We start from the raw sequence: 18,053 nt of genomic DNA, 5'->3' as shown, positions 1-18,053 counted from the left end.
AGTTTATGCTAAGGTTAATTCATACAAGCCAGGGTCAGGCAGTGGCTCATGATCCTGGCTTGTTCGCCAAGTTTAGACATAATGGAGAATTTGGTTAATTGAAAACTGGAAGCAGATGCTTCTGATCTCCTCTTGCAGGAGGAGGGTGGGGATGGAGTGCAAGTTCGGTTTGTGTTCAAACCAGACCTTTGAATAAATCACCTATTTTTAAAATGTGGTATGAGTAATTTATTTATTATTTAAAATATTTCTTTGCTGCCTTTCAGGGCAGAAGCCCTCCCAAGGCGGCTTACAACAATAAGGAGGTGAAATGTGTTTTTGTCTAGTTAGATATTGACATTGTTTTTAAAACTGCCTTTCATTTCCTACTTCTTAAAAACTAATGGCAGCTATTTCTAGAGAGCTGATGAAAAGTAGAATTGTTGATTCGTTGCAATTTCTTTTACATGCAGAAGGAACATTTAGCTTCTGATACTGCCCCCACAAGCCCTTTGACATCTTCCTTTCCATTGTGCCTTTGATACTTATTTTTTCCAGGCTGCCCCCATACAAAATAAAATAATTGATTGCAGTTGTCCCTTGCCACATCTAAATTCTTTGTTAAGTACACCATGTTTTCTCTGTTGTCAGTGTGTGTTTTTAATTAGCCATAGGGATATTTTTTATATTTTCTCCTTCAGAACTCTCAAACAGCAGCTTCTGCAAAGTCTACCTTAGGCCTGTGCTTGAAATTAGTGAATTTCCCAACCAGAAAGCTCATGTTTTTCTTTGACTATCACTCTATACTCTCTAAGCCATTCTGATAACTCATTTGGAGCTGCCAGTTGCATTGTGTAGCTAGCACCCCCTCCTAGCTAGACTTTCAATTGCTCTCTGCCAGAATCTGGTGCAAACCGAGTGAGTTTGGCCTCATTACTTCAGGCAGGATTAGCATGTGTGACATGTCTGATAGAAATCTGGAGGGCAGGTCTAAGACATACATCATGACTGGGATGTGCACACATGGCTGATATAAATAAGTGAATAGGTCAGAATGAGAAAAACCAGACAACAAAGGCTTAGCATGATGACACAGAATTCACCTCTGAATAAGTTGTGCTATAATTTTGGTTTCCTGTCTAAAAACTCTACATAGACATCTTAGATTTATAATATCTTTGCTGTAAACTTTGCTGTAAACTAAATCCTTTCACTTTGGGTGAAATGGATATTTGCAGTATCTTCTGTTTCAAAGCCTAAAGAAGTGCTGTTTCCTGTGAACAAATGGCTTTCAACGAAGAGGAGACTGTAAGCTGAGAATTGTACAAGGGCAAGTTTATTTTTGTTTTGAGAAACTGGGACATAAACGTCTCGGAGCTTATAATGGTAATGTAATGGTTTAATGCATAATAGTAAAGAACAACTAGATATGTTCATTTTATGGAGAATGGCTGACTTAATGAACTAATGGAGGAGAAAGTATTGGATCAAGGAAGACCTACACATGAAATTCTTAAACTTGAAAAGTCCATTCAAACGTTGAAAGAAAAGAGAAACGTACAGTGCAATCCTATACATGTCTACTCAGACAGAAGCCCCAGTGAGGTCAGTTCAATGGGACTTACTCCGAGGTACATATGTTTAGGATTGCAGCCCTAAATTGTGAATTCTTTGAATCATGTGTGCGTGTGTAAGACATCATCTTCAATGCAGTCTTACAACCTTGGTCCACAGTTCTGGGTTTCTAGAAGCAAAAGAAAAGCTACAAAATATTTGAACATTTGATATTTCAAAATGCAGATTCTCTTATCAGAATGTAGGATATCTTGAGCAAACAAATATTAATATAAAAATACTTTATGTCATGTTGTGTTGTGTGCGTGTGTTTGTACATACATGCATATAGAAGGGCAGCTCCCTTTGTGCCTAGTTGACAAATGTGGAGAGTGCAACCCACATATGAGTTAAGCTCACGGGCGTGGGGAGGCTTCACCTAGTTAAGCCATATGGGCTCTTGGAACCACAAAGTGAGTGTATTAGAATCAGCTGGAGACCCTGGCTGTCACATCTCTATTATGTGATGGTTTCCTGTACAAGATGAACCTGTTGGAAATTAGAAGTGCAAAACAAAGTGTTCTAGAAAAGGTAAGGTGACAATAGAGCAAAATTGCATATAAAATGTCGCACAAATCTTTTGGATTACTATCTCTATGCATAACATTCCTACCTATAATTATTTAAATATGTCCCAGACCCAAGTCTCTCTAGACCATTATAAGATTTTGCTGACCTAGTAAGAGAAAACTTTTGTGATTTTATACTCTGTACACCCAAACTAAATCTTGAGTGTATAGAATACAGAATCAGAAAAATTTTATCCTTTGATTGTTTTCTTTATTTTTTTTTCTGCCCTTGTTTAGCCCATGTTCAGTATACTGAAAAAATAAAAATAGACCTCAATTTCCAGTAGTTCAGATTAGATATAAAGTAGATGATTGTGTGATAATGTCTTCAACCATTGTATTTAAATTATACAAAATGTGTGTTTTCTAGTCATGTAATGAAAGTAGTAAGTTAGCTTAGTTCCCCCCTGAACTGCTTTTAGCAAACACCCACACTCTAGTGGGACCACATTATTGAAAACTTTCCAGAAGCATAGCTCTTAGCAGCAAAATTCTGCTGCATCAGCAGGTTAATTTCATAGTTGTGCATAAAAAAAAGATGTTACACTTTCCCATCAATTTATTTGATTTCATCTATATATATTGACCTTAGTGGGTTACAGTGAAAAAATGTTGTACAAGCTTTTCTCTGTTTGATACTTCATTGTTCTTGGATAACGTTACCTCGGTGGGGATCTGGCTCTGGTTTCATTCCAATTAAAAATCCAGGAAATGTTTCTAGTTTCGAGCAGCTGCAGAGGTTTAAACAAAGTCAGTGTTTCATCTGTATTCCCAGAGTATACATTCTGGGACTGTGTTACGCATACTGTATATGTAGTGCAGCACATTGACTTTGAGCTTTACAAACGAAGTTGAAAAGAATGTAAAACACGGGGGATGATGTGAATTTTGCAGAATACTTAAGCTCATTTTGATTCTGTAATAGTTCAGAGAAGCAGAGAATGGAAGAATGGCATCTCTTTTTGAACCTATGTATAAGCAGCTGATTTTCAAGATAGGAGGTGAAGTGTGGCATTTATGAGAAGGCAAAAACTGAGTTGTGCTTTGTTAACAAGATAGAAAGATGGTAACAACTTTGTATCCAGGCCTTTCTTAAGATTTTTAACCTAGTTCATAAACTACAACTAATCACAACTTGCTGATTTTAACTGTATGAACTTTTTACTGTGCTGTATGGACTTTTACTATGCCATGGTAACATCCAGATTAGACTACTTAATGTGTTGCATGTGGGGCTGCCTTTGAAAAGTGCTCAGAGACTTCAGTTGGCTCAAAATGCAGCAGCCATACTTCTAACTGGGTCTTACTCCACTGAGCATGTAACTCTGGTATTGTTCCATTTCTGCGGCTACCAGTTTGTTTCCAGGCCCAATTCAAAGTGCTGTTTTTGATCTTTAAAAGTCCTAGACAATCTGGGTTCAGGATATCAAGGACTGTCTCATCCCCCATCTGTCTGGCCCTACACTCAGGTCAGCATCTGAAGCCCTGCTGCATGTTCCTCCACATGCAGAAGTGAAGCTAGTGGGCACATGAGGCAGGCCCTTTTTGGATGTGGAGCCATGACTAACTCCTAAGGAGGTCTGACTGGTTCAGTTGCTGCTTGCCTTAAGGTGGGCAGTGAAGACATGGTTATTCGTGTGAAGGGCTTTGGGGCAATTTAATATTATGCTGCTACTAGATATAGTTATGTAGTTGATGTGGTGTTTTTTCATGCTTCTGTCTTGTTTTGTACATTTTTATCACTGTTTAACAACATTTTGTATTGTTTTAAAAATCCATTTGTGAGTTAAGGGTGCTTTCGGACTGAAAAGTGGGATTCAAAGTTTTTTAAATAAATTAAACTAATATATAAATTTATGTAGTTAGGTATTATAAAAGACATTGAAGCTTAGGTCTGAATGTGGCATTGCTTTTGGATGTCTGGGTCTCTGCTGTGGTTCAGTGTACTCTTTGCTATTATGATACTTGCCTTTGTAACTTCCAGATTATATTGTTTGTAATATGCTATGAATAGGGCTGAAAACAGTTCAAGAAACTTCACTTGGTCCAGAATGCAGCTGTCTGGCTATTGGTTTGGTTCAGTTGCTGTGAACATGTAACCTTCTAGTTTTGAAGGAGCTCCATTGGTTTTGGAGTAGTTTTCGGACTCAGTTCAAAGTGCTGGCTGTTACCTTTCAAAGCTGTAAACAGTCTTGATTCACGTGATTTCACGGAATGCTTTCTCTTATATGAAACCTCTCACAACCAACTAGCAGCTCAGATTCAGAATGGCAACAGCCAGAACAGGGGGAGGCTCCCTCCCTAGTGAGCTCAGGTATGGCAAGGCCTTCTTCCCAGGACCTTGACCCACAGATGGCTCAGCCTGAATGCCCCCCCTTCCTCCTCCATGAGAACCCAGGTTTTGCAGGAGGAGGAAAGTGAGGCGCATGACTTGAGGGATACTAGGGTCCATCACAGAGCGAAGTGGGAAAAGTTAGAGGTGGCGCTCAGATGCTCCACTTGGTTGGCTATGCATGAAAGCCTACATAGGAGGGAGCCACCCTAAGGGAGGGGCATCCCTGAAAACCTAGTCTGGCCGAGAAGTTCTTGTTCGTACTACTGGCAACTTCTCTAACTTCCACTTTGGTCCTGTACTGATATTCATAATTGCGTGGATTGGCTGTTTGCATTGCAGTCTGAGAGTTTCCTAGAATTTACATTTGTAAGGAAGTTAGTCATTAACTAATAAAGTAGTGAGCCTGAAGCCTGGTATCCTGGAGTGTGTTGATTGTGAAGTGGGAGGTTGAAGGATAGTGACAGCCCCTTCTGTCTGAGATTAGGTTGGTATCCACAGAAGCAGGGCATTGTTTGTTTGTTTTGGTATATTGCTCACCCTTGTGAGGCCTTCCTAGCTAGATCTGTTCTAGTTTAATTAATTAACTAATTACATTTTTATGCTGCCCAGTAGACGAAGCTCTCTGTGTAGTTCACAAGAAGGGGCTGTTCCTAGAAGACTGATAAAGACCATTTTATTCTGGCAGGCATTTGTAGTCTTGTTGTTGTTCAGTCGTTAAGTCGTGTCCGACTCTTCGTGACCCCATGGACCATAGCATGCCAGGCCTTCCTGACCTCCGCTCTCTCCCGGAGTGTGCTCAAATTCATATTCATTGCATCGGTGATGTTATCTAGCCATCTCATCCTCTGCCGTCTCCTTCTCCTTTTGCCTTCAATGTTTCCCAGCATCAGGGTCTTTTCCAGGGAGTTTTCTCTTCGCATTAGGTGGCCAAAATATTTGAGCTTCAGCTTCAGTATCTGTCCTTTCAATGAGCAGTCAGGGTTGATTTCCTTTAGTATGGACTGATTTGACCTCCTTGCAGTCCAGGGGACTCATAAGGGTCTTCTCCAGCACCACAGTTTGAACACATCAATTCTTCGATGTTCAGCCTTCCTTATAGTCCAGCTTTCGCAGCCATACATTGCTACAAAGGGAAAACCTTTGTCGGCAAGGTGATGTCTCTGCTTTTGTAGTCTTAGGGATAAGCAAATTTAAATGTAAAATATGTAATTTTAGAAACTATTTAAATGTGTACTAATTATATTATAGCCTCTTTTGTTTTTACATTGACCTGGTTTGCACATAATGAACGGGAGAGAGAAAGAGTGCTGCCTCCCACGCATCCGTCACTTGAGTGTTGTTTTACTCAACAACCTACAATCAGCCCATTCGTATGTTGTTGAGTATGACGTGCGAACCAGAGCATGGTTAACCCATGGTGTGTTGTAGGGCCAATCATAGGTTGTTAATTAAAAGCAGAAGTGGCTGGTGCACTGCAGGCAGCACACCCACTCTCTCCTGCTTAGTTAACCCATGGGCTATTGTTACATGCAAAATGGCCCAATGTGTCAGTCAATGTTGCCACTAAATAATTTTTAAATGTACCTTGTGCTGATTTTCCGTAACATAAACTTTGATACCTAAAATGTGTGGTTTGTTTGCTTGTTTGTTCTGACAGAGGGCATGCAGATGAGTTCAGATTTCAGTTATGCTGCCATTAAAAAGGAATTCTGTGTAATTAATTCCCCTGATAAATGTTTTCTTAATATTTCATTTCCTACAGTGCCAGAACCTATTAAGACCAGTTTAAGCCAGCCCCAACCTGCCGGTACCAGTACCAGTACTTCCACCAGCACTATTACTAACAATAGCAATGGCAAGCGTGCATCTGCCAATGGGCAGCAGCCAGCTGCATCCCGATACCTGCCTCGTGAGGTGCCTCCACGCTTCCGCCAACAAGAACAGAAGCAGCTCTTAAAGAGAGGCCAGCCTCTGCCTACCGGAACTCTGATCAGCACGAGCCCAGCACAAGGTACTGGACAAGCTGGAGCAAGTCCTCCTCCACAGCCAGGAGTAGGTGGACATCACCACACCAGTAAGACTCAGACCCCAACAGGTAAGAGATTTATGCTGAAGAAATGCATTGTGTGCAGAGGACTTGTTGAGGTGCTCAGTTAAATAGTTAACCTTTAACTCAGAATTGCCTCTCTCTCATTTGGAACATAGTGGTCTTTTAGAGGGGGAAACTTTGTTCTGTTCCCTGTTACAGGGGTACATTCACCTAGAAAGTGTGTGTGAACGATGTATAAGTGAGACTTTCAGTTCTTCAGAAACATTAAAATAAAGTAACATTGGTAGTTTATTAAATGGTAGACACATGCTAATCCTGTTCCTAGCATTGCCTATTTCTGCAGTGTTGGCCTCTGCTTGCCATGCTCCAGTTGAGAATTTTTCCCATGTCTGCTTCCCTGAGCTCCTGAGAAGAGATGGAATAAATGAATATGACCTACATAATTATAGATCCCATGGTTCCAGATAATTACCGCCCTGTGTCAAATTTGCCATTCTTGGGCACAGTGCTGTGTGGTGGCCTCACAACTCCAAGTAGTTTTGGATGAAACTGATTATTTCGATCCATTCCAATCAGGTTTCAGGCCTGGTTATGGGACAGAAACAGCCTTGGTTGCCCTGGTTGATGACTTACACCATGGAATGGACGGGGGGTGGGGTGCAGCCCTGTTGGTTCTTCTGGACCTCTCAGTGGCTTTCGATACCATCGACCATGGTATCCTTCTGGATCATTTATCTGGATTGGACTTGGGAGGCACAGTTGTAAAGTGGTTCCGGTCCTTTCTGGAGGAGCGGTCTCAGAAGGTGGTGCTGGGGGACTTCAGTTCCACGCCATGGCCATTAGCCTGTGGGGTGCCGCAAGGTTCTATCTTGTCCTCAATGCTTTTAAAGATCTACATGAAACTGCTGGGGGGAGTCATCAGGAGGTTTGGGCTGAATATCATCAGTATGCAGATGATACTCAGATCTACCTCTCATTTCCATCTGCACATCCCAGGGAGGCTGTGGAACTCTTGAACCAGTGTCTGGAGGCTGTTTTGGGATGGATGAGGGTGAACAAGCTGAAACTTAATCCAGACAAGACAGAGGTACTGTGGGTTGGGAAACCAACTTCTTCAGTTGGAGGTTTACAACTGGTCTTAGATGGGGTTGCACTCCCCCTGAAACACCAAGTGCGTAGTTTGGGAGTCCTCCTGGACTCTGAGCTAACTGGGGAAGCCCAGGTGGCTGTGGTGTCCAGGTGTGCTTTTTACCAGCTTAGGCTGGTACGCCAACTGCGGCCCTGTCTGGAGAGGATGGACCTTTCCTCAGACATCCACGCACTAGTCATGTCCAGGCTGGACTACTGTAATGCACTATACGTGGGGCTGCCTTTGAAGATGGTTCAGAAACTCCAGCTTGTGCAGCTGCCCAAGTATTGGTGGGGGCGAGGCAATTCGATCATATAACTCCTATACTGCTCCAGCTGCACTGGTTACCGGTGCGTTTCCGATCCCAATTCAAATTTCTGGTTTTGACCTTTAAAGCCGTAACGGTTTGGGACCAAGTTACTTGACCGCCTACACCCATATCAGCCTGCCTGCACTTTAAGATCAGAAAGAGAGGCCCTTCTCATTTTCCCATCCATGAGAACAGTCAGGTGGGTGACCACACGTGAGAGGGCCTTCTCTGCAGTGGCCCCACACCTGTGGAAGTTGTTAAAAACCCTAAGAGCTGCACGAGGGGGCATTGGGGGAGGGGGCTACATGGGAGGGAAGGACTACCCTTTCTCTCCTCATGTGCTGCAACCCCCAGAACCAGACCTCCCATGCAACAATTAGGCTTTTAAAAAAAGAAAAAGTCCATTAGTACTCGTGGAAGCTTTTTTAAAAGGCTTAAGTACTGATGAAGAGAGAGAGAGAGAATTGAATGGATGGAGTGTGTGTGTGTGTGTGTGTGTGTGTGTGTGTGTGAAAGAGAGAGAGGTTATGAGCATGAGAGAGAGAGAGAGAGTCTGTGGGGTGGTTCTGGTCCCATCTACTGCTGGCGTGCAGTCCCTGGAAGGTTTCTCATGAGAGAATGCAGCCCTTGGTCTGAAAGAGTTTCCCCATTCCTGATATAGAAAAACAAATATCACCTCCTAAAGAGAAGATATAATCAAGATTTCTGCAGCTTTAGGGATGGGTAGCACTGGATTTTGCTGGGGGTAGCAGGTAGGTCCAGTAAAGGGAGACTGTGAAACTAAATATGATTGGTGGTCAGGGAAAAGAGTTGTGGCCAGAAAAGTGGGTGTCATCTGGGGAACCTCAGAGGGCTGGACTGGGACCTCAGGAGGGTTGGATTGGGACCCCAGAAGGCTTGGATTTGGCCTACAGGCCTGAGATTCTTCACCCCTGCCTTATTGTTATGATTTTCTTGAGCCCTTGAAGTCCCATTCTGAGCAGGTGTTGAAGCATATCATTGTGTTTGAATCTACCCGTAATGAGACAGATAAATGCGGTCAACCAGGCTGCATGTTATATTTGGGGAGGTTCACACAGCTCATCCTTAACTTGAAGGAAGGCTCACACATTTTGAGGAGCCCTGTTCTGTTCACTTCGTTTTCTGTTCTTTTTGCAATGTTCACAAGGTACAAGTTTGTCATATAAGCCACGAAGTAATGTTGAATTCTCTGTGGGTTTTGGCCCCATGCTAGGTGAGATGTATATAATTTAAGGTTTGTTGTAATGTAATTGCAATGTGGATGTTCCTGTAATATTCATTGTAACAATAACAGCATGCATTTCCTTCATTGTTATTTGTAACCCGTATAGATGAAAATAATGCAACATTTAATCTTATCTCATGCTTGGTTGGCTCCAGTTACTCCTTTCTAATCATCAGTTTTAATTATAGAAGGCTATCATGGGGAAAATATAAAACATGTATTCAACTAATGCTTCCTAATATTTCTCATGAAAGAGTTTTCAGAAACTTTTAAAATCATATATCCCTTCTAAACTCTCTACTCTTTGCTCAGTCACTGATACCTGTCTTGCCCTGTGAAGCTTCTTGTCCGCTCGCCTGGCTTCACTCCTTCACTCCTTGTTGGTTCCTACACATTCCTCTCCTGCTCCATTTCATCTCCACTTTGAGATAACGGGATCTGTGGGCAAACAGGGAGAACATAGCCCCCTTCTCTTCATTCAGCAATCCCAGTGGATTGCTACCCTACATAGGTATGATACAAATAGTTTGCATACCTATTGTTAGTATCCTGCACAAGCCGGTTTGAAAAATGCTACCTTCAACTTCTGCAAACTTTTGACTGTAATCAGAACAAAAATAATACTTTAATGTTAATATGAAGGACAAAGAGTTAACACAGAGTAATTTATACGTTTTTGTCTTAGTATTTTTCAAAACCAATGAACCTCTATCTCCATATTTGTTTGTAACTATAAGAGTTCAAATCATTTATATAGAATGTTAACACAGTTTGAAAATTTGTTTCTCAACATCTGCTGAAAATCTCAGCAGCTGTTGTTGCTTTAAAAAATTTCAAACCATGAATTGGCAACCATGCATATTCTAAATGCTATGTGATATTGTAGTAGAATGAACTAGTCCTGTGAGAGTTAATGGACTCTAGGCCAGCTTATATCATAGCTGAGAGGAATTAGTTGTGGATCTCAGAGTATATTCCTTCCTAAGAATAGCCTGAGAAAAGGGGAGGCTGAATGGGGTCTACTGAAGCTGACCCAGGCAGTATAAAAAGGAAGGCTTATTTGGAGCAAATAAGTGGAAGGGAGAGGCATTTATTCTCTCAAAAGAAATAAAGTTCAGGACACACCTGAGACATCAGGCTCTTGAACCAACTCATAAAGGGGGATTAATCGTGCTACTGAGCTCTTTGCCTAGTTCTAAGAAGGGGTAAGGCCTACCAAAATGTATCTGCTGTTGGTGGATCTGCTGTTGGTGGATAACTCACTTGTAATAAATTTCCACTTCAGAGTTGCTGAGGAGAGGGGGAATGCTATAAATTCCATAATTAATGTATGGAATTTGTTGCCACAAGATGAGGTAACAGTATTAATGTATATTCATTAGTAAACTGTTATGTATTTTTATCAATTACATTTCTGTGGCTGGAAGATGCCATGGCTGAAGCTTGCCTGAAAGGCCCATTTGCCACCCCCCTCCCCCAAGCACAAGCTGTGTGGAATCAGACTGTGGTTCTCCAGTGGTGATGGAAAGCATTCTTTTGATGTGCTCCAGGGCTAAGCTCTAACAGTTTAAAAAAAAAGTTTCAAGGGCTAAATCCTGGTGAGCTTTGAGTCTAATTAAGCCCTGATTTCCAGCTTCCTTTTACTTGTACGCCTTAATACTGTCAACATTGGTCTGCAGAGCAGTTATTTCATGTTTGCAGCCGTTTATGAATAAAACATTTAAGAATTCTTAGTGAGCACAAACTCTGAACATCCTGTGTGTTTGTGTATGTACGCATACATATATTGTCAAATTTCCTTCTATCTTTATTGTAGTTGAAGTATTAAACCATTTTTCCAGGTCTTTGAATTTATATCTATACTGCATTGTCCTTTTAGTATTGTTTGTGTGTTTCCTGGCTAGGCAGCCAGAAGGTTGGCAAAATAATCTTTGCTCGGTATGCTGAATGCCAAACATTCCTTGTATTCTTAACATTCCTTTGTTTATTTCCTCCCTGAAATATCTGAACTCCTAGATTTTAAAAAGTTATCAAATTGTTAACAAGCCAATATGAGACGTTTAATTCAGAATTATGTATTGTAATGTTTACTTTGGAAAGACAACTGTTGCTGCAGCCCCATACAAAATGCCTTATTTTGATTCTCTCTTATGATCTTCCTCATGGATTAGTTCATGTGGAGTTATACATAAACCTCAAGGGTTCAATGTAAATAGTTTAGAATAAAAGCTCAGTTATAGCAAATACATTCTGCTTTATCCTTTATTTTCTATCTCTGCCTATCCTTGAAGTCTCAGAGTAGGTAACATCTGAAAACAATAAGCAATAAATTGCTTTAGTAAGATATGAAAATAAATCTGCCATCAGATTTCATATGGTTCTGAAATAGATATTGCTTAATCTTAAAACTTGAATGATTTTAGTCCCTTGGTTGCATATCAAAGGGTTTGCATGTCTGTAGGAAGAACTCAGTTGTTGGTGGAGGGCCTTGAATAGATTTTGTAAGTGCTGATGCTATTGAAATTTAAATATGTAAGTGGAGAAGCAAAAAGAATGCTAGCACTAGACATACACATGAAGGAAAGATGACAGGAGGAGGAGAGGCAATCAAACTGGAGGAGTTTTATTCTTCCAGTGAATCTTCAAACTACATGAATGATAAAATTGATAAAATGATAAAAAGTGGGTACAGAAGGGAAATGCTAGACACACTCCAAACTATGTTCAGGCAGTGTTCAGGACAAGCTCTTTTGTACAATGTCATAAAAATAACCCAAAGTATAAAGAGCAGCAGGCTTGTGTTTATTTATTTAACTTCTTAAAGATGTTACATATCTTTAAGAAGTTAAAGATGTTACATTCAGACTTCTAAAAATCTCTTTTGAATTTGAATATTAGCTTATTTCTCTTGCTAGACAGATAATTGGATAGACTACTTTGTCTGAGGCATCTTTATGTGTAAAACTGTGAAATTCTCCCTGAGGGTGCAGTTTGGCCCAAAGTCCACTAAGGAGACAAGGAGAATATTTACAGAGTTCTATAGGTTATGATGTATTTATTAAAAATCTATTTTTAAACCTTGTCGCATGCTGCACCTGTTATAGGACAGTAATTGAAATTTCACTTCTCTGATAGCTTGAAATCTAATTTTCAGTGTAAACTTATTCATGCCCTGAATAAGTCTTTTTGTTCAAGTGCCTATATTTTTTCTAAAATAAGATGCGTTAGTGCCTATCACATATGCACTATTATAAATGTGAAATACTAGCAGTTGCCTTAACTGAATTTGTTCCTGAGATGGTATGTTAGAGTTGTTGTGCCCCTCTAAGCGAAACATTCTGAATAGGGTGGCTACTTGTGAATCACCAAAAAAAGGACAAAAGAGAACACCAATTTGCATAAAATTTCCATATGATAACTTACATGAATAGATGAAAAATTAGAAAGAATTATAATGTAAATAGAAATACAGTACATGTCACAATAGTATGGAAGACTGTGAACAGGTGACCTGTGTGCCTTGCTAAGTCTGCTGTCGAGGTGCTGTTGATGGGCAACATCAAGGCCAGTAAGAGCAAGTGCAGTGTAGTGGCTAGAGTGTTGGACTGGGAGTCGGGAGATCCGGGTTCTAGTCCCCACTCAGCCATGGAAGCTGACTGGGTGACTTTGGGCCAGTCACAGACTCTCAGCCCAACCTACCTGACAGGGTTATTGTTGTGAGAATAAAATGGAGATGAGGATTATGTATGCCACCTTGGGTTCCTTAATGAGGAAAAAAAGTGGGATAAATAAATAAATAAATAAAGGCCCAGGTCTTCCTTCTGATGGTTCTTTACCATTAAACCGAACTCGGGCACTGCTTGAAATAGAGGATGCTTTCACAATAGAGGGCAGCCCTTCAAATAGGGGACTGTTCACTGTAAAAGAGGACACATGGCCACCCTAAGTTGTGTTACCCTAATTGTTTTCCTCAGTATGAACAATTGGAACACTATCCAAAGGATTAAATTGGAAACCAAATGTGAATTGTTCATACTTCAAAGCTGTCATGTACAGTGTACTATGGAAGTTGAATCATGGCTACATGGATTTGAAAGGTCAGAAAGAGAGTATAGGCTGTGGCCTTAATGTCTAATAGTCGTAGTGCTTTAAAGTGATTGTCTGTAGGTAAAGGAGGAAGAGCATAGTTTTGAGTTGGCTAAACTTTGCATTTCTGAGCTTTAGGAGGCTGCAAATATATATACTCGACAACCTTTGCTTCCTCACAATGGAGTTTTTGTATATTTTTAGCAGGGCTAATCAGTTTTGACCGGGTTGGAAGTTGACCTGCTCTTCCTGCTGCTTATGCCCCACTTAAAGTCCTAATCTTCCTCTGGGATGTTTATGACATAACAGTTATTTACTCTGTGTGTGTGTGGGGGGGTGATGCCTGTGTTGAAAAACAAGTTCAGGATTTCAAATGACTTTTCTAGAGCAATAGATTAATTTCTAAGCAGAAATATGATTTTAGCATATCTCCTAAAATGTTTGTATAAGTTTGTTTCAAGTTACAGTCCTAAGCATAGCTGTTCTGAAGTCTGTTAGAAGTGGCAGCATTACTCTAAACCATACCATTTTTGTATGGCTATAATATTGTAATTGTACCAACAAATAGATTTTTAAGTGAATTTATTTGTAATTTGGCATTTGTCTGAAATAGGGATTAAAAACTAAACCTCACTAGCAGAAAACCCTAGCATTGTTAAATGCTGCTTTTATTCATTGCTTGAGACTTGCCCTGAAAAAGCCAGACAGTTGATGAAGGAGCCTAATTGGAGAGCCTTAGAACTCAGTAACAAGAAGAGAGAAAATATTTGCTACAGGACTTGACGAAAACAAAGCTTTAATTTGATAATATATAATAAATGGAAACCAGTTGTAGCGATCACTATTCCCATTTCCTTTCCAGTATCTGGTGGTGAAGAGAACGTTGGGTGTAAAACTAGAAAAGTGATTTGAATTCCTAGGCCCCAGCATCATATTTTGGGGTCCCTTGTCATATTTTTAGGTATCCAGCCTGTGCCATTTGGGAAAAATACTTTTAAAATGCCTAGGTGCTTGAACCACCGAGTGCTTAGGTTTCTTCCAACACCGTCAAGATCCCAACTGCATCTGATCTATCTATATAGTATGTTTGTGAGTAATTGAAATAGTTTGGAGCACATTTTAAATCATTTTTAAGGCTATTGTGTTTCAAGGACAACCGAGTAGCAACAACAATTCTATCCAGAGAAAAAGATCCAGACATACATTCTGAAGACATTCTTAAATCTCCCTGCCCTGCCCCCCTACACTCCCCATCCCAATATCACCCCTGACAACTAATTCTGAGAATACCTATCCTATACTAGAATAAATTTATTCTTTGTAATAAGACCAAGTAATTGTTTTGCTGTCTCCTTCCCTTTAGTTGTGGGTTTGAGAGCCTCATAGTCTGGATAGGTTGATGGCCCCATCGTTCACAATCCTTATACTAAAAATCACATTTTGTCCAATAAAAACCTGGGAAGGTTGACAATGAACTTTAGCCAGCAATTAAAGCAAATAAACCTCTTCACCGTACCACGCCTGAAAATACTGAGGCGGCAGGGGAGGGAAGCACTATAGCCTACGATGTATTGTTTGGGCATACAGTGACAATCCTGCATGTTCACAAATAGAAACTGTGGTTTTTTTTCATACACTTGCACATATTCTACTTTCTCGATAGAGGCAGAGAAGTAATTAAGCACCTGGAGGCTTGCCAGTTTGTCCCCAATATTGTAGTTAGTGCTGGTATGCCAAGTGTGTAGTAGCACTGCTGTTTAGAGATGGGATGAGGAGAATGGAAACATGAAGGAGGCAGGAATGTATTTGCATGCAGCCAATCAGCAATATACGGCTGTCCTTTTGGCTGACTTTCAAAAACCAGAAGAAAAGCAGCCACTGTGCTAATTGTGGCTAGGTCTCGAAGTGAAAATGTTTTGTGACAGTCGAAAGAATTTAAAGAGGAAGGAAGATCGGTTTAGTGTCAGCTGCAATTAGATAATCAAAGCTTTAAAATCCTCATCTGTTGATACTTTAGCCAGAGTTTAGGGGGCTGCGTGCTGCTGGAGGTGGGGGTAGGAGGGTAGAAGAGTCTCCCTGTGTGCAAAGGGCATTTCCAAAGCCAGCACAGCTAAGGCCCGAGCAAGCTTGCAGGTTGTCTGGGCGCACACTTGCACAGAGCAATTTTCTTGGCAGCTCTACAGGATGAGGCTCACTCTGTACACAGCCGACATATTGAAGCTGAGAGCCCAGGCGAACCTAGATGCAGGAGGGGAGACAGCTCTGCACACAATGTAGCGTCTCCTAGGATGGTTGGGCGGCACCTTTCCTCAGGTATTTCATTACTCATGGGCCCCTTTAGAGCAGCAAGAGGAAAAAAGGGGGCAAATAGCATCTGCTTCTGTTAAATCAGTTTATTACATAATGTTTCAGAGGCAGCAGCAGCAGCACAGCGTCCTAAGCTTTTGGCTGCCTTTCAGGTTTGATAAAATGGCGTCCTCAGAGAAAGAGCTGCTTGCTAAAGATATGCTGCGCTGGACAGAAAAATGAAGTTATTATTTGTCATTATCTATTGCTGTTTGGTTTTGGAGTGTTAGTATTTCATGGAGTACTCATTATCTAATAATGAAGAAAGCTCTCTTTTATGCTGCTCAGCTCTTTTTCTGAATGCATTCAAGCTTCCTACATCAGAGGGAGCATACTTCGTTGCAAACCGTAGTGAAGAAAATTAAAAGAATAATAGGCTTTCCCACTTATGTTACCTAATTTTGGATTTTGTCTGTAAATAAACCTGTTTTATTTTGAGTTCTCATCTCTTAACTCTTTCACATTTGCATATGCCTTTCTGGCACAGTCTGAAAGCTTCAGCATTTATGCACTCAGGGTTCTTGTTAGAGCAGACTTAAAGTACAGATTCCCACTTAAACATTTATGCAGCCAGGAATTCAGAACACACAAATAAGTATTTCAGCTAGTGGAATGAAAGAAAGAAATAATAAGACGTGGGCTCTTTAGAACCTTCCAAATAGATAATTCAGATTGGTTTGACCCAAGTACTGATTAAATCAGACAATGTCTATTAATGTTGTTCAATATATCTTGACAGGCTTAACCAATCCCCCTTGAATATACATATTTTTTGGCTCCATGCTATACATTTCAAACCAAATGTCCACATTTTTATTCAAAGGCTACATTTTTAGTCTATTTTGGGTGTTGCCTTCTGTTATGTCTTAAATGATCATTTAAAGTAGTATGATATCAAATTTTGGGCTTCCAGTAAAATCTTTGATGGAGTCATGGTACTGATATCTTCTTATTTTGGGAAGGGGGACTGTTGTTGTCCCCATTTTGAGGGGGAGGGGTTGTGACAAGAGCTGTCAAGAGCACAAGTTGTAGAAACCCACAGTGTTAAAAGTTTGGGGAATGGCTTATATTTAGACCTGAGGGAAGGTGTAACAGCTGTTTGAATTCTTAGAAGATCCAGCTTATTTATCTTAGGTTGTAGAAAGACTAGAGGTTGGCCTGTCAATCAAGTTTTTTAAAAATATCCAGTATATGACGAATACAGAATGTGCCATTTATATTTACTAGGTAAGAGTATTGCGGTATAAAATGTTTGTGATTTTCATTATTAGCTGTCATCATAGTTGAAATCACTCATATTTTAGATTTTCTGTATTTTAAAAAATATATATGAAAGGCCTCAATTATAAAGCCACTTACAAGTTGCTCTCCCTACAGTATAGTATAGTAATATAATATAATATAATATAATATAATATAATATAATATAATATATTGAGGTTTCTAGTCTAAGAGCCTAGTCCAATGCTTTACTAGTGCATAGGATCTGGTTCAAGGGGACCCTGGTACTTCTGTATGCCAGCACTGTGTATTGGCTCCATCTTCTCTGCTGGAGTGACAGTATGTATGCAGTGTGTACCATATTTTATCAGTCATCGGAAAATACTTTCTAAAATATTTCCTTGATTTCATTTTATTGTAGCAGGAAACAAAAAAGTAAACTGATGTAACTCTAATATTTAGGGGGTGTTTCTAATTTTGGAAGTAAATCCCATTGATGAGGTTTTTCTTTCTGTTTCTAGGCATAAATGCCTGTGTGTGACAAGATAATGAGCTAGATTGCTTTTATAGACTTTTTCCAACTCTAGAGTCTAGATTCTGTTTAAAATTTATTGTATGTTATGAAAAATTGTTGTGAAATAATTCAATTAATGATAGATTAAGCATGAGTCAGGTTTGAGCCAAGAAGCCAGTGCAAGTGTTTTCTCAAGTGGCCATCTTGGGAGAACACCAATGAACAATATTCCATGGTGCTGGATAATGGAGCTAAATAATCAATTACCTCTACACTAAGGCCCAAACTGCAGAATGACCGTGTGGGTTTTATCCTTTTTAAAGTCCCATTGTCCATCTGAGGATGTGAGTATGACCTTTAAAATACATACTAGATGTTAACTTCCTTTTATAACGAATGTGAGTCAGATAGCTCTAAGCTGAGTAGTATCAGATTCCTTTGAACAAGCTTAAGCAAAAGCCACCTTAACAAAATCCTGAGCTTATGTTGGAACCTGGGTAACACCTTTTGGGGTCAATCCTATGCATGTTCAGACAGAAATGTTCTATTGCCAGCATGCTCCAGCCAGCCATGCTGTCTGGGGAATGCTGGGACTTGTAGGATTTTTTTCTGTGTAAACATGACTAGGATTGCACCCTTAATCTGATTTCTATA

The 18,053-nt window shown here is 40.2% G+C and overlaps 1 protein-coding gene across 6 annotated transcripts in view; it reads left to right on the top strand.

Moving 5' to 3' along the window:
- TNRC6C (trinucleotide repeat containing adaptor 6C) overlaps positions 1-18,053 on the top strand; it is a 149,049-nt gene that overhangs the window by 59,312 nt on the left and 71,684 nt on the right. For all 6 annotated transcript variants that reach the window (XM_084838237.1, XM_084838235.1, XM_084838236.1 and 3 more), the window contains one exon: positions 6,260-6,592. In XM_084838237.1, coding sequence (XP_084694363.1) covers positions 6,260-6,592 — 333 coding nt within the window. The remainder of the gene's footprint in view (positions 1-6,259; positions 6,593-18,053) is intronic.

Source organism: Heloderma suspectum, chromosome 2 (genome assembly GCF_057233095.1).
Source record: "Heloderma suspectum isolate Gila_16-S chromosome 2, 16-S_ref, whole genome shotgun sequence".
Taxonomy (NCBI): Eukaryota; Metazoa; Chordata; class Lepidosauria; order Squamata; family Helodermatidae; genus Heloderma; species Heloderma suspectum.
The sequence above is the reverse complement of the archived record's forward strand: the minus strand, read 5'-3'. Positions and strand labels throughout refer to the sequence as shown.